General features: G+C 49.4%; 1 protein-coding gene across 3 annotated transcripts in view; it reads right to left on the reverse strand.

Annotated features, from left to right (window-relative positions):
- Positions 1 to 16,870, reverse strand: part of SMOX (spermine oxidase) — a 39,081-nt gene that overhangs the window by 3,127 nt on the left and 19,084 nt on the right. For 2 of the 3 annotated variants that reach the window (XM_021077214.1, XM_021077213.1), the window contains exons 2-5: positions 11,525 to 11,758; positions 7,727 to 7,953; positions 1,490 to 1,663; positions 568 to 1,327 (exon numbers count right to left, since the gene is read on the reverse strand). In XM_021077214.1, coding sequence (XP_020932873.1) covers positions 568 to 1,327; positions 1,490 to 1,663; positions 7,727 to 7,953; positions 11,525 to 11,732 — 1,369 coding nt within the window. In that variant the 5' untranslated portion in view covers positions 11,733 to 11,758. 3 annotated transcript variants of the gene reach the window in all.

Genomic DNA, 16,870 nt, shown 5'->3' on the forward strand with positions numbered 1-16,870 from the left:
GAGTGCGGAGGCTGGGATTTAAGCTGTGTACCCCTCAACACCTCCCGGTGACTCCCAGCAAGACATCTCCTCTCTGCAGGTCTTAACTTTGCTATCTGATAAACATCCCATATAATCACATTCCCCCTTCCAACACCAGGGGTTCCTGGGAGGCTCTTCTGGGATAGGGGAGGAAGGACGTTCAACTAAAAGAGTTGACAAAAAAAAAACAAAAAACAAAAAAACCACACACGCAAATCCATCTCCTAGCCAGACAACATGAGTAGGAAATGGGCAATCTGCGGTTTTGCGGTGATGTCTGAGTTTTTTTTACCATCAGCCCTTAGAAAGAAGAAATCCAGAGCCTGTGGTTTTGAGTGTCTCAAGTTCCAAACGGGGAGGGCCTGCAATTTAGAAGCCAAGGCTAAGACGTGGCGCCCTTCAGGCGTCTCTGCCCCTGGGCAACCCACCTCGGCATTGCGACCTGGCCACAGGGATGCTAGCTAGCACATGGCGCAGGAGACGCAGAGGGGTCTCGCGGAGGAGGGCAGATGGTACAAGGCTGGAAGAGCAGGGCCGAGGACGCACCCGTGAACTGCCGCAGCATCTCCGTGCAGATCTCGGCCACCGCCTCGTCGTCGCACTTCTCCATGACCAGCGCCTCCTCCCCACAGATCCAGCCACTCAGCACGTGGCCGTAGCGCTCAGGCGGGTAGAGAACATCGAAGCCGCAGATCTTGCGGTACCAGAGCTCGGGCGGGTAGGTGAGCGTGCGGCTCTCAGCCTCGTCTTCCCACACAAACTGCAGGCTGTTGCACTCGGGGCCCCAGAAGGGCTCCTCAAATTCTAGAAAGATCTTGTCGGTGGTGCCGATGCCCAGGCGGTGGATGGCCACCACCTTCTCGGTGGGCAGGCCCGGCTGGAAGAAGCTAGCGTGCTGCCTCTTGAGCACGCCCAGCGACACGGTCACGATCACGTGGTCGGCGGGGATCACCTCGCAGTCTTCGCACTCCACCAGCACCGGCCACTGCTCGTCCTCGTCCTGCCTCTCCCCGGGGGGCTCCTCTCCACCCTGGCTGCCCTCCCCAGCGTCATGGTTATGGTCACCCTCACCCCGGGGCTCAATCTCAGGGCCCCGGGGGCAAGCTGAGGCCTGGTTCCAGTGAACACAACGGACAGGTTTCCCCAGCTGGATGACGTGGGCCGGGATGCCTTCTGCCAGCAGCTCCACAACCCGCATGAAGCCCGAGGGGATGATGTGGTGGGCACCGGGAATCTCAGTCCACTCCCCAAAGGCGCTCAGGGACACCTCATCCATGCTGTGTGAGCTACTCTCACAGCTCTCCACCTGTGGGAAGAGCCAGAGGGGAGCCAGGTGACCGCCAAGGCTGGACAGGGGCAGGAGCAGGACCTCAGGGCAAGGCCGCCCTCCTCGGACCCAGCTTCCCCAGGATCAGTCTTCCTCACTCTGGTATTTGTACTCAAGAGAGCTCCGAGATGGCAAAGATACCTTCAGGTACTGCTGGATCATGGCGAGCTTCAGGCGCTTGGTGGCCTCCGGCTCATCAGGGTCATCCCTGATGCGGTTTCGCACCTCCTCTCGGGTGAACACCCCCACACTGTTCTGACTCTCAGCATTGACTGGTTTACCATGCCGGAAGAACTCCTGGGTCAAGTTATAGACCTGCAGAGAAACCCCAGGACAGGGAACTGAAAACACACTCACTCATCCTGCCTGCATCTCAGACCTAAGGGCTCCAACTCAAAAGTCATGACCTGCCAGGTGCTCCCAGATGTGCCGAGCCCATGGCACCCCTCCCTTGGTAAAGCAGCATGGCACTCAGTGCCGCACTGAGGCTGCACCATGAGAAATCGGGTTTGGGGATGGCAAGCTGAAGCTGGGCAGCCAGCTTCCTTGCGTCCAGACTCAGGAGGTGGGATGGGCCCCAGTGGCTCTCTTACTGGGCCCTTGCTTAGATCAAAGTGAAGCAGCTGATGTGCCTCTAAAGTCTGTGGGAAAGGAACTGCCTCCCCATGCGCTCTGCATGGCCAAGCAGACCGCCCACTGGAGAACCCAGGTCTACACACATTTCCCTTTTCCAAGAACCAAATGCACAAACTCTTTCCCTGACATTCCTCCCCAAGGGTATCTGCTTCACCCTCTCCCAGGAGGGCAGTGTGGAGCAGTGGCCTGGCCAGTGTTCTGAGGGGAGAGGAAGCAGAAGGGGCCTTGAAATCTGATCTGAAAAGGAGACCCTCCGGGGCGGTGCTCAGACCCACACAAAGTGACCCCTTTATTGCAGGACCTAGATGCATTTAAGGAAGAGGCCATGCTGGGGCAAGGCGTGTAGAGAGGAGGGGTACCCAGTGCACCAAAGAATGGAAGTGTATTTCGTGGGCATATTTTGGCATGAACCCCAACCCACACTTCATCAACAGAAAACAATGAAGAGTCCCTTAGAGCAAGGTCCTATTGCCTGCCTTGCCCGCCTGGTATGTAACACCCACCAGACACTGGGCAGGTCTCCCTGAAGAAAGCAAGCCTGCCCTGGGTCAGGCGTGGGATCCCCCAAGGGCAAAGCCTGAGCCCCAACATTCACTCAATAAACACTGACTGGGCTCTATGCCCGACGCAGGTTGTAAGAGTGAGCAAGACGGACACAGAACTGAGCTGCCACCCTCACTCAAGCTGGGGAGATGTTATAACTGGCTATTATACCAGGGATTGTGAGATCAACTCAGACAGCCTCCCTCAGTCAGGAGACAGCCAGGGAGGCAGAGGAAGGAAGAGGAAAAGTATTTTAGGCAGAAGGAACAGCATATGGAGAGGGAGAGTGTGAGATGCATTCAAAGTGGCTCAGTCTTGTGAAGTGGGCAGTGAGGAGAAAGACAGTTGCAAGACAGGGGTTTGGAAAGGCAGGCAGGTGCCACGAAAGTCATGCCGAGGGCTGTGGACTTTATCCAAGACCCTGGCCTCCCTGAAGCGTGGTGAGCGTGATCACATGCCCACTCTCCCTCTGAGGACACTGGCAATTGTGGGCTCCTTGGCCAAATGTCTGTGGCTGGTGCCGATGCATGGCATGTTTCCCTTCCTAAAGTGAATCTGAATTTGGGCAACATACACTCACAGGAATGTGCCTGCCCTGCACCCCGGCCCTGGGGCTGCTCGGTGGAGGAAGGAAGGCGCATGGCCCACCCCCCACTACTCTACCCAAGGGAAAGGCCTCCACAAGAGAGAAACATGAATTAAGTATGTCTCTGAAGTACAAAATATAAAGAACGTGAGTTTATTCATTTTTCTCCCCACAGTCACAAGACACTGGGCATTTGGCCTTAACTGGAGTCCTCAGCAAATTCCTCACCCAGCACCACTGCCAAGGAATCAGGCTTTCAACTTGCCTCCTCTCCCCCCAGGGTTTTGCCTTAGATGATAAGCAACACAGTAGCCAGTCAGCTTATGTTAACTAAAGCTGAGGACCCAACTGAGGACTAACAAATTTAGTCCATCTATGTGACCCTTAGGTCAACCACTGACTAGGACAGCCTTAACTGAACACACTCCTTGTCATATGGGTACAATCTCCTATCCTGGGTTATGTGACATCTTCCCAATGTGACCAAAGAAAATGAGACAGGTCTGTAACAGCTAATAATATTACTCACCCCAATCCTCATTCTCATTAAGCACTTTTCATTAGGATCTCTCTCTGTCTTTTTTTTTTTTTTTTTTTTTTTTTTTGCCTTTTAGGACTGCACCACAGCATATAGAAGTTCCCAGGTTACGGATCCAATCCGAGCTGCAGCTGCCTGCCTACACCACAACCACAGAAACATCAGATCCAAGCTGCGTCCACAACCTACATCACAGCTCATGGTAACGCCAGATCCTTAACCCACTGAGCGAGGCCAGGGATCAAACCCTCATCTGCATGGATACTAGTCGGATTCATTTCTGCTGCACCACAACGGAAACTCCTCATTTAGTCTTCATGACTATGAAGTAGGTACAACTGTGTCCATTTTACAGATGCAGAAAGTAAGGCTCAGAGAGGCACAACAACTGGCTCACGATTATACAGCTAATAAATGGTAGAACTGATACTTGAATGAAGGCAATCTCCAGCATTGTTTAAGAGCTGCATAAGGCAATTGCTTTCTTGACCTCAGGGATAAAACCGCTTCCTTCTGACCAAAGCAGCACTGCCAGAGTGATAACCAAACTTTATCCATCCTACTTTCCATGACTCACACTCTCGGCTTTCAAAAATCAGACCCACAAGCAGAAGTTGATGATGATGAACTGTGAAGGACATTTAGAAGAACAAGTCAATCATGGACCCTGAAAGTCATTCTCAAGAGGCCTCCCAGCTCGAAGCACTCACAGCAACATGGAAATCAGGACGTGACTGACTCCCACCAGGAAGGTCTACACTGAAGAATACTAATTCTTATCTGTTTAATAATAGTATTTAGTGAGAATGCACAACACTATAGGACTGTACACCATGTAGTTTGTGGGTACACAAACATGAGACACTAAGTGTGCCTGTCCTCCATTGAGCAGGGACTACCCCAAAACAAGGGTCATTTCTCTTTTCCCAGGCCCAAGAGACAAAGGAAATGTACAATAGATGGCTGTTGGCCAATTTACTGACCTGATGTGAAGGGTCATTACACGATAAATGACAAGTTATTGGAAGGCAAGATCTACATGTTCATGGCACCACTGAAAAGTTACTTAAAATATTAACAATTTTTAAAAACCTGAATAAGACAAAGATGTGTGCCACTGCCATTTCTATCCAACACTGTACTGGAGGTTGCCAGTGCAAAAAGGCAAGAAAAATGAATAGTTTTAGGTTGTGCTGTCCAATACAGTAGTCATTAGATCTCTATGGCAATTTAAAATTAAATTAAACATCTAGTTCCTTAGTATTACTAAGCCTCAAAAGCCACATGTGGCTAGTGACTGCCACACTGGGTAGGGCAGGCAGGTCTAAAACATCTCCATTATCATGGAAAATTCTATTGGACAACACTGGTCTGAGAATTAAAAAGTAAAAGCGAAATTCTCATTTTTTTAGTACAGGATTATATTCATAAAATTCAAAAATATCATTAGAATATAAATTAATATTATATATAATATATAATAATATTATTATATATAATATATAAAATATTAGAGTTAAAATAACAATTTAGCAAGGTGGCTAAAATCAATTTAAACACCCATGACATTTTGCACGTAACTGAAACAAATAATCTTAAAATTTATATGGAGTTCCCATTGTAGCTCAGCAAGTTAAGGACCCAACACAGTGACTGTGAGGATGTGGGTTCAATCCCTGGCCTCGCTCAGTGGGTTAAGTATCCAGCATCATTGCAAACTGTGGTGTAGGTCACAGATGTGGCTTGGATCCAGCACTGCTGTGGCCATGGTGTAGACCTCCAGCTGCAACCCTGACTTGACCCCTACCCCAGGAACTTCCATACGCTGCAGGTATGGCCTTAAAAAGAAAAAAATATTTATATAGAACCATGAAAGATCCCAAATTGCCAATGCAACCTTGAGAAAAAAGAACAAAGCTTGAGGTATCACATGCCTTGACTTAAGACTATACTACAAAGCTATAGTAACCAAAACAGCATGGTACTGGTACAGAAACACATGCAGATCAACCGAACAAAACAGCCCAGAAATAAACCCACACACAATCTATGATAAGGAGGCAGAATATATGTGGAGAAAATACAGTCTCTTCAATAAGTGCTGCTGGTGAAACAGGATAGCCACATGTAAAAAAGTGAAATTAGAACACTTTCTCACACATATACAAAAATAAACTCAAAATGGATTAAAGACCTAAATGTAACATCCAAGAAAATGAAATTCCTAGAAAAGAACATATGCAGAATACTTTGACATAAATTATAGTAGGGTTTGTTTTTTGTTTTTTGTTTTTTTTTTTTTTTGAATCAGTCTCCTAAGGCAAAATAAATAAAAGCAAAAAATGGACTGATGTAATTTAATTTAATTTAACCTAAAAGCTTTTGGAAAGCACTGAAAAACAAAAAGATGACTACTACAGTATGGGAGAAAATATTTGCAAATGATATGACCAATCGGAGGTTAATATCTAAAAATATATAAACATCTCATACAACTCAATATCAAAAAACAAAAACAACAACTCAATTCAAAAAATGGGCAGAAGACCTGAATACACATTTTCCCAAAGAAGACATATAGATGGCACAGGTACATGAAAAGATGCTCAACACAGCTAATCATCAGGGAGATGCAAGTTAAAATAACAATGAGATATCACCTCACCCCTGTCATGCTGGCTATCATCAAAAAAGACACAAATAACCAAATGTTGGCAAGGGTGTGGAAGAAAGGGAACCCTTGTGCACTGTTGGCAGAATGTAAATTGGAGCAGCCACTATGGGAAACAGTATAGAGCTTCCTCAAAAAATTAAAAATGTAACTATGATCCAGTAATTCCACTCTTGAGTATATATCCAAAGAAAAAGAAAACACTAATTCAAAAAGATACTTGCCAGAGTTCCCACTGTGGCGCAGCAGAAAGGAATCTGATTAGTATCCATGAGGATGCTGGTTCAATCCCTGGCCTCACTCAGTGGATCAAGGAACCGGTGTTGCTGTGAGTTGTGGTTTAGGTTGCAGACGCAGCTCAGATCCCATGTTGCTGTGGCTATGGTGTAGGCCAGCAGCTGCAACTCCAATTTGACCCATAGTCTGGGAACCTCCATATGTCTCAGGCTTGGCCCTAAAAAGCAAGAAAAAAAAAAAAGATACTTGCACCCCAATGTTCACCACAGCATTATTTACAACAGCCAAGCTAAGGGAGCAACCTAGGTGCCCATCAACAGATGAATGAACAAAGACACACACACACAAAACGGAATTTTATTCGGTCATAAAAAAGAATGAAAATCTGCCATATGCAGCAATGCGGATGGACCTAGAGGGTGTTATGTTTAATGAAATAAGTTAGAGAAAATACTCTGTTATCACTTATATGTAGAATCTAAAAAAATAAAATGAATGAATGAATATAACAAAACAGAAAAAAACTTGGATAGAGAACAAAACTAGTGGTTACCAGTGAGGAGAAAGAAGGAGGGAAGGGCAAGATAAGGGTGTGAGATTAAGAGATACAAACTACTGTGTATAAAGTAAATAAGAAACAAGGCTATATTACATAGCACAGAGAAATGTTATCATTATTTTGCAATAACTTTAAATGAAGCATAATGTATAAAAATATTGAATCACTGTGTTCACACCTGAAACTAATACAATACTGTAAATCAGCTATACTCAATTTAAAAAAATCAGTTACAATTCTATACTCTATTAGAAAATAAGGTTTTTTAAAACTACCATTTACAAGAGTATCTAAGAGCAGTAACAACAATAATCACACCCACATACCTAGTACTAAATCTAATAAAAGATGTTTAAGGCCTTCTGGGAAAATATTTAATTATGAGTATCAATAATCTCTTATCTAGCGCTTCTCTCATTCATCATGTTCATTCTATCCTTAGATTGTCCTCACTTTCCAAATACAGGGCCCAGAGAGTGTGCAACATGACCAGGATCATAGAAGACCCCGGCAGATCACCCAGCCTCCCACCCCCGACATACACACACACACTGCCAGGGCACTCCCTGCCCCCCACACCCTTATGCCCAGCTGTCCTAATACCTCACCTCGTTGTATAAATCACTGAATTCCTCAACCACGTCCTTGGGGATCCTGCGGCCATGGTTGGTGAGGTAGCAGGCCACGCCATTCTTGGAATAGAGGCTGATGCGGCCCACACTGCGCTCCCCATCAGTTGTCTCTTCCAGGAGGCCATTGGCTTCTGCTAGATGATAGATGGGATTCCCGTGGGAGCCATGGATCCACGTGGCTCCCAGCTCAAAGGTGGCGTGTCCTGATGGTGACAACAGGCTCTTAGAGGGGCAAGGACTTCTTCTGCCTCACCCTCCTTCCTCCAAAAGGATCCTTCCTCTCCACCCGCAACAACAGGGCAGGAACGGGATTAAGACCCTTCTAGCAATGAACCAAAGTCTTCAGCGAAAAATTCCTTGTAGAAACCACATGTGGCACGAAATAGATTCCATGTTATAGCTGAGATAACTTCGACCCTGAACGACTCTATGATCTGACAGCAGGTCACCTGACTGCAATAATTGGAAAACTCTCCTTCTAAGATAACACCAGACAAGACCCTCCTTCCTCATTGGTGCCCCCACCTCGGGAGAAAGTCTATGGGTACCAGAGAGTACAATGGGCCCAGTGAGGGGAGCAAGGGACCTGAGGCACCCATTGAGGAGGCCCAGCCCTCTAGACCCAAAGTCCCCATTTGGTCTTAACTCTAATTCCTCAACATCCAGAGGCCCAGAGTCAAAGCCTCTCCCAGACAGAAAATGGCCACCTCCCAACTCAATCTGGGACAGAGGAAAGAGGGCAAACATCACAGTTTGGAAGACTCCTCTCCAAGGCAGTCTAAGACCGACTTCTGGAGAAAACCAAGCTTTTCATCCTATGGCACAGGTGAGAGCCCTGCAGATCTGATGGAACAGAGGTCAATGCCTTGGCCCAAGCTGGGACAGGGCTGATGGCTCGTTCTACCTCCCCATCCATAGCCGAGGTACCAGATGCCCTGAGGCAAGTTGCCACTGTGCCTAGGTCTCATGCTGCAGAGGCTATGATACATTTGTCTTCTCCCCTGCCTAGCTCCCGGGGAGCTGAAACAATGAAAGGACAATAGAAAAGAACATTTTTTGGTGTTTTGTTTTGTTTTTGGAGGCTTGATTCAAGACGTCATGTGTGGTAACTTTTTTGCCAAGATGGTCACAATAATTCCTCCTATCCTTACACACATGGCCCTTTGCAGTGTAGCTTTGCCAGTCCTCCTATCGAGAGATGGAATCTTTCCCCACCCCTCTGGTTGACCTTGCACCTTTCTCTGATTAACAGAAGGCAGTGAAAGCAACGTTTGTGACATCAGAGCCTAGGCCTCAAGAAACCTTGTGGCTTCCACTTTCACCCTCTTAGACTGTGACTACTATGGACAGAAACCCAAATTTCTGGAGCCACAGAATATCAGCAATAAAATGGTGCTATTTTAAGCCACTACATTTTGGGGTGGTCTGTTAACACAGCAACAGCTCTCTCATACACCATAACAGACAACAATCATCCCTCAACCCAGGAACTGGGCATTCCTCTTCTTCGGGCTGATTCTAATTAAACCATCAGTTACTTAAAAAAAACAAAATAAAATAAAATAAAACGCCCTGTATGCATCTATGTGCCAAACACAGAGCAAGAGAAAACACAATCAACTTCAAGCCAAGGCAAGGCATAATTTCCTGGTGTCTCTGGAATCAGAAGCAAAATGCATAGGTCCCTTTGTCCAGAAAAAGTGGGCAGACTAGATGGCACCCAGTGCCCTCCTTCCGAGGGGTTCCCGGGGAGGGGGTGGGGGGGTCGGCACTGGGGACATTTATTACTAATTCTCCTTTAGAGCCCCAGGCCTAGGGCTCCCCATGGTGTCTTGCTCAGTTTGAACTCCCAAAAGGAGCAAAAGGGGCCTGCATGCTGGACCCTCCCCAGGGGACACCAGACAGCTCCAAGTCATAGTCACTGGGCAGTGACGACCAAGCATGGGTATCTAGGCATAAGCAGGAACAAGGAGAGGAAGTCAAGGTCAGCAGCAAGGTCAGTGCTCCACCCCTACCCCCCTGCCAAGCTTTACAAGGAGATGAAGTAGCCCAGCCCGAAGCAGGCCTCAGTCTGAGGATGTTCCCTGCCCTCTCCCACGTGCGTCTCATCTCTGTCATCCTTGCTACATCCCTGCATCCACAAGGTACCAGGTACCGGCTCCACATCTACTGGGCAGTGTCCTTGGGGCCCCTGCCCTTATGCCCAGGATTCACAGCTAGCATCTCACGCTATAGCAAGTCCAACTGCAGTCTGGGCTGTCAGCCCTGCGTGTCTGCATACACAGCACACACACATACACCTGTGCCTGGACTTGCTCTCCTGTATCCTGGTAGGGTCTGCCTTGATGTGATTCCTCACTTACATCATTCCGTGTATGGGATTAATTACCCCCTTCCTTCTTCTAATTACTTACCCAACTCCCCTCATCCCCTGAAGCCCTGCCAAGCTCCCTGCCCCACAAGGAAGGCTCCCCGCCCCTCCCTGCCACATGCACCCCCTTGGCCTCCTGCAGCCCCAGCCCTTGCACCTTGTTGCCTTCTACCCAACTTCCCTGCATGGCAGCCGTCAACTACCACTGAGCCTGGGCCATTTGTCCTCTTGTCTTCTGCTTTCAGGTCAGACCTTGAATTCTCATCAAGACTCAAGAGCCACAAATGGAGTCATTCCATCCCTAAGGCTCCTGGCCAGCCAATCAGATGTCGAGCAAAAGTCTCAGGGCTTCCCAGCTGGCTGTTCCCAGGTTGCGAGTTCCTTAGACTGCACTTTCATCCTCACTGCCAACAGGCACTCCTGTGAGTGCCAGGGAAAGACAGATGTAACTGCACGTACACCTTCCAGGAAATGCTCTAAGGGGAGACTTTTAATGTGACTGAAGTTTCTGAAAGAAGCAAGAAGATCCCCATGTCTCCTCCATCTCTGCTTATTTTAAGCCTGACAACCTATTTCCCAAGCCAGCTGCCCCATTCATCAAAAGTTGCTACACAGTCTGCTTGGCCTTGATGCCTGTGTGGGAAGAGACACAGCATGAAATCTTCTGGAGGGTCAGTCTAGCCCACACACTCCTGGCTACCATGAGTGACCACTGGGCTATTTTCATGGTCTGATTGATCAGCCCCCCTAGATGGGAAACTCTGGCTTCCAGCTGCATTTCAGGTAATTCACCATCCACTAGGACCCCTGGCAAAATCTGCCCTCCCCTGGGGTAGGTCTCTTACACTGGCTGCTTTCTCCAGAGTCCTCATTACTCTGCAACCTGGGCAGACCTTCTTCCCAGACAATCCTAAGACCTGCCCATCACTCACAAGGCGGCCCAAAATCTTCCACTTCCACTGCCCTGAGCCTCCTACTGTCCTGGGGCTAGTTCTCAGTCATAATACACTAATTCATACCCATACACTAATTCATAATACACTAATTCATACTCAAAAGTTCATGACTAATAGGAACTTGCAGAATTTCCCCTCTTGTGAAATAGAAACTGGCTACCCACTGCCACGACAGTTTGGTTCTAGGTATCCTCTCCCTCCTAAAAACTATGAACCCTAGATCATCCTCCAAAAATAAAGGCCAGAGCCCCATTCTGTCGCCCATCTCGAGAGGGTGCTGAGAAGGGGGCAGAGGAAGTTTCTGGAAAATGCCCAGGCAGACTGCATGATGGAACACTTATTCCAGGGAAGACACTGAAATAACGAGATTTGAGGCTGGGCCAGTACATTAGAGGACAAGAGGTGACCTTGGAAGGTGACTGGGCTGAGGTGAACTGAGGTGCTTACCAAGTTTCACGCTCTGTACACGGCCTCCGATGCGGCTGGAAGCCTCAAGCACAGTGACATTCGTAAAGCCCTGCTCCAGAAGTGCTTTGGCCGCAGCCAGGCCAGCCAAGCCGGCACCAATCACCACCACACGAGGCTGTCCCCTTCTCCGCAGGCCACAACTGAGAGGGTCATCCGCGCTGTCGCCACTGGATTCACAACTTTGCATACCGTCCGTGCTCACCTCCTAGGAACCTGCAGGGGACAGAGGGCGTCACAGTTCACTGCTCTGCTTTTGCTTCCCATCTGCCCGAAGATGCTCACAGGCTCTGCCCTCAAGGGGGGACCCCGAGCCCCCTCACTCCCTTCCTGAAGACCTGGACAATAAGAGCCACCTACAAAGGAGTTGGGGATGGAGAGAGAGAGTCAGAGGGAAGGAGACAAGAAGGGAGATACACTGCAGGACCCTGTCAGCAAACAGGGGAGCTGAGAGCCCGCCCCAAGCCCTTTTAATCCATCAATCCCATCGCCTGTTTCTAACGATGAGACAAGAGTCAGCCAGGAAGGGAACGACCAAGAAGGCCAAATTCAGGGGAAACTGACCCTTGTGCTGCTTACTCTGGACCAGCTCAGCACAGCTCAGCACAGCTGTTAGGGACCAGCTCACACCGACCCCAGGATACTCACATGGACCCCAAGATGCCTGGATGAATCTCAGGATATTTTTACAGACCTCAGGGTGCTGGATACTTGCAAACTCTGCACTGGACCCTCTGTTCTTCCTCCCTGGCCTGGCCCTTCCCTGGCACGCTCTCTCCCTTGCCCCTAATCTTCTCCCCTTGTTTTCCGTTAGGCTTTAACAGCCTCAATGAGGTGGCAATTTGGCGGGCAGGACATAGTTCTCCCCTCCCCCAGAAAGTGCCACGAGGCTGGTATCAGATGAACCTCAGCTATTCTGGGTAGATCTCCAGTTTTTTTCCCAGGCCACCCAGCCCCAGTCACCGCAAAGCAGCAAAGAGCCCAGGAAACAGTGGACCATGAGGACCCGTGGCACCAGAGGCCAGACATCAAATTGACAGTTACGCTAAGCCAGCTTGCTCAGAGACGCCAGCCTGGGGAGCTGATGGGAGGCCAAGGGGGTCCCTGCATCTGCCCCCAAGGCTGGGAGAGGCCACCCTGCTATTCCTGGAGTGACTACAAGGGTCTGAAGGTGTCTGTGGGCCACCCCAAGGGGCACCTCAGTTCTGATCCTGTTCTCGTTCCTCTCCAGACCCAAACTGCCTTTGCTAAGGCTTCAGTGGCAGAAGTTTCATACTATCCAGTTAGTTATCCATGCTACCCACAGTGTCCAGGACCTGACAACAAGGAAGTGAATGTAAGTGAAAAGTAGCTGCTGGACAGTGGACAGGGGGTAGATAAAAAGCTGTCGCCCATACCTAACAAAGCTAAGTATAACCCTTCCTATGACACAGCAATCCAACTCCTAAGAAAACAACCAAGAGAAATGGGGTATATTCCACCTAATAGACATGCTAAAGAATGTTCCTAGCAGCTTTACTCATAAAAGCCAAAAACTAACTCCCCAAAGGTCCATCCACAGAAGAATGGATAAATATATTGTTGTATGTGCAGTATATTCATACAAAGGAATATTCTTTTTCTCTTTTAGGGCTATACCCATGGCATATGGAAGTTCCCAAGCTAGGGGTCGAATTGGAGCTACAGCTGCCAGCCTACACTATAGCCACAGCAACTCCGGATCCAAGCTACGTCTGCACTCTACACCACAGCTCACCACAACGCCATATCCCTGACCCACTAAGCAAGGCCTCGGATCGAACCCATATCCTCATGGCTACTAGTCAGATTCCTTTCCGCTGGGAAAAGAAGCCAGAGACAAAAGAGCACCATACTGTATGACTCCATAATTTGAATTCATGAAGAGGTAAAATGAATCTGTGCTGACAGAAGCAAGAGTGGAAGGAGGGAAATGAGTGAAAAGGGTCAGAAGGGACATTTCTGGAGTGGAAAGACTATGTATCTTCATATGAATGGTGATTATACAATATACATAACTGTATACTTGGGATTTGTGCCATATACACACATACACACACACACACACACACACACACACACACACTATACATTACTGTATACTTGGGATTTGTGCCACACACACACCACACACACCTCAATGACTATTCAGATATGCCTTCCTGGTTATTTTGAAAAATAACGTAAAAGCTATGCACTAACATTCTTCTCCGCAAATATCAACATCTGACTATTTAGGTTACCATTCCACCTCTAAACGTCTTTTTAACATAGATTTTAAAGGGGGTCGTTTTCCAAGTATGATCAGGCTGAGAAGCTGTTCCTTGCACCTCCCCAACCCATTCCGCCTGCCGATTCCATGCATGGGGACGGACAGGAACATCACCCCATCCCTGGCTCCAAACTCCCTCCAAACTACAGCCCCTACCCCCAGGCATTCCGACTCCGTGTTGGACCGGTTCCCTAGAGAGCCGGAAGGTGGCGCCCGAGGCCCAGAGCCCCTCGGAAGCAGTCTCCCCTCATAGGCCGTGGCTCCCCACACAGCATGGGTCCCTGCCCCCTTCCACCGGAGCCCATGTCCCTGCTCTCCCATTCCTCCTTTCTGTGGCCTTCTGTCCTCCTTCTACCCACCCACCCCCACCTCAGGGATGTTCTGTTCGGCCTCCCGGGAGCCCGGAGTTCAGAGCTGGCTCCAGTCCCATCCTCCCCTCCCCTCTCCCTTACCCCTCCTTGACTCCCTTTGCCTCCTTCCCCTCCCTCCCCCAGGATCTCTTCCGAAGACTAAAATTAGAGGTGAGGGTGTGGCTGCCTGTACCAGCGGCCAGCAGGGAGGAGGAGTCCGCCCAAGTGGCTGGCCAAGGAGCGTGCTCTGCATCAGGTTTGTAAACACACAGGGTGTTCAGAGCAGCAGCTGAGGCCACCACTGCTGGGCACCCCACCCCCATGCCTCGGGTCCCCAGGACTGGGGAGCTCTGCCTGCGTGCTGGTGTCTGGGCCTCTGGCCCCACCTCTAGCCCAAGGCCACCCCCCAAAACACCCTCTTTTATGCAATAAAGGGGTAGGATCATGACAGTGGTTCTCAGACCTTACTGGTGGACCCCTTCTCCAAAAGCCCCTGTGGAGAACAGGGTGTAACTGGGATGAAAATGTGGGCCCCACTATTCCCTGAGGTCCCTAAGGTCTCATTGCTGAAACTCCCCAGCTCCCTGGAGCACACCCTCTGGGAACTTGGGGACTGGGATAAGATGCAGCCTTGGGAGGCCTGTAGAGGGAGGAAATGCTGGGGAGCAACAGCACATTCTCAGGGGTACCTGAACTCCGTGGCTTCCCAGCCTGAAACTTTTCCCCAAAGTGGCCAGCTTGTCCCAACTACATTGTAGTGACAGTTAAACAAGGCCCTCTATGGATGTCAAGAGATCATCAGCATTTTCAAGAGTCTCGAGCAGGAAAATCTTTTGTTGAGTTCTGTAGCTGAATTATGAGCAGACTGCCTTTGGAACAGGCTTCAGGAATGGACTGTGGGAAACGCAGGCGGGCAGTGTGCCTTGAAGATGCACACAGAAAGGACCCCAAGTTCCCAACACACCAGAGAACTTCCACTCAGACATAACACATAGGGTGCCACAGTGGGACCAAATAAACAGGAATCGTGTAGGTTGCCTGTTTCTCTGCCCTCACTGCTAACCCCCCTGTTCCGTCTCTCCACAGGCCTTGTCCCAGACGTGCCTGTCAACCCCTGGACACCCCGCCCCTAAGAAGCCAGAGAAACCAAAGGCACAGCCCACACATGGCAAAAATGAGGAGTCTTGCGTGGCCTCCCATATCAGCCCATGGAGCCAATGTACCGTGGGGTCCCAGCTGAAGGGGAGAGAGAAAGCTATAGGTAGCAACACTAACTGTGTGCTCCATGCTGGGCCCTCAGCTGAAGGTTGAACTGGACCTTTGGGCTGTTATCTCGGGGGTGGGGGAGAGAAGCAAATTTATTTCCTCTTAGTTTGTGTCATCTTTTCCTTTGGAAATTCTTAAAAATTTTATGAGAAAATGCCTTATTGAGGAAGAAGAATCACTTTATGCTCCCCAGTGCCAGCCTGCCCTTCTCTTGCCTTCATGAAATAAATAAATAAATAACATCCCCTCCTTGATCTGTATGCACAGGAGAAACAGAACACCCTGTACTTTTTCTAGCAGATAAAGGAGAGGAGAAAAAAGTGCTGGCTCAGCCAGGCAGGGAGGGAGTAGGGGGAGGAGGAGGGAGAAGGGAGGAGGGAGGCCCGGCAACAAACGCTTGCCTTCTTGCTTCTGCTTCCATGGCAAAATGGGGGTGGGAGGTTGAGGGCCTCCATGGCCCCAGGCAGGCCAAGCCTGGCAGCTTCAAGAAATCAGGTCCACCCCCGTTCAAGATGCCCAGATGCCCCACTGCCTCCCCAGCCCCACCCTCATTTCTTGGGCCTGCAGGCCACCGCCTCCCCCTGCAGGCCAGAGCCAACAATACCCCAACTGAACCTGGCCAAGAGGCCAAACTGGAAAGAAGGCAGCAGGGGAAGGGGAGAAGAAAAGAAGAAAGACCCTCCTGTCCCGGGGCAGGGTTGCCAAAGAAGGATGGATGAAGAGCAGGAGGCTGGGCCCTAGCCACCAAGCATCTGTCCCCATCCACCTGCTTTCAGTATCCTCACCAGTTTCTTTGTGTCCCCCTCAGAAATTTACCCTCCAAGAAGAACCTCTGGATTGCCACATACTACAGTCATGACTGGAGGCCAGGACCACAGTCATGTTTTAGTTCTGGCATCCAACATCTGACTCCTCTTGGAAATGCCCAGAACTGAGTTGGGGGCACCATGCATCACCTTACACTTCCTCAAACACAGTTAAAGCCACTGGAGTGCTGGAGTATGCCCACAGCTCAAAAGCATCCTGAGTGGAAGCCCTGCGCTTACCCATCAGGTCAAGGCTTGTCAACCCGGCAACCCATGTCACAGTTGCCTCTACCCTCAACTTCCCAGGTGCCTGCCCACTTCCTCATCTGAACCCCACTCCTAGAGAACTGCTAGGCCTATCCCAAGCCCCACCCCTTAAAGACAAGGATGGCAAGGGGTAAAAATCTAACAAGCATCTACTATCTACTGAGGCCTCGGCATGGCAGCCCATGACCCTCTGAACCCTTTCTGACTTTTCTGACTTCAGTTTTCACTCACACACCACGCCCCATCCCAAACATACACATATACTCCAACTTCACCAAAGTCTCAGGCCTCCCCAGCCTGGCCTCTCTGAAGGCCTGTGGGAAACATCCCTCACCAGTGCATCAGAGAA

The sequence above is a fragment of the Sus scrofa genome, chromosome 17 (assembly GCF_000003025.6).
Source record: "Sus scrofa isolate TJ Tabasco breed Duroc chromosome 17, Sscrofa11.1, whole genome shotgun sequence".
In the NCBI taxonomy this organism is placed as follows: Eukaryota; Metazoa; Chordata; class Mammalia; order Artiodactyla; family Suidae; genus Sus; species Sus scrofa.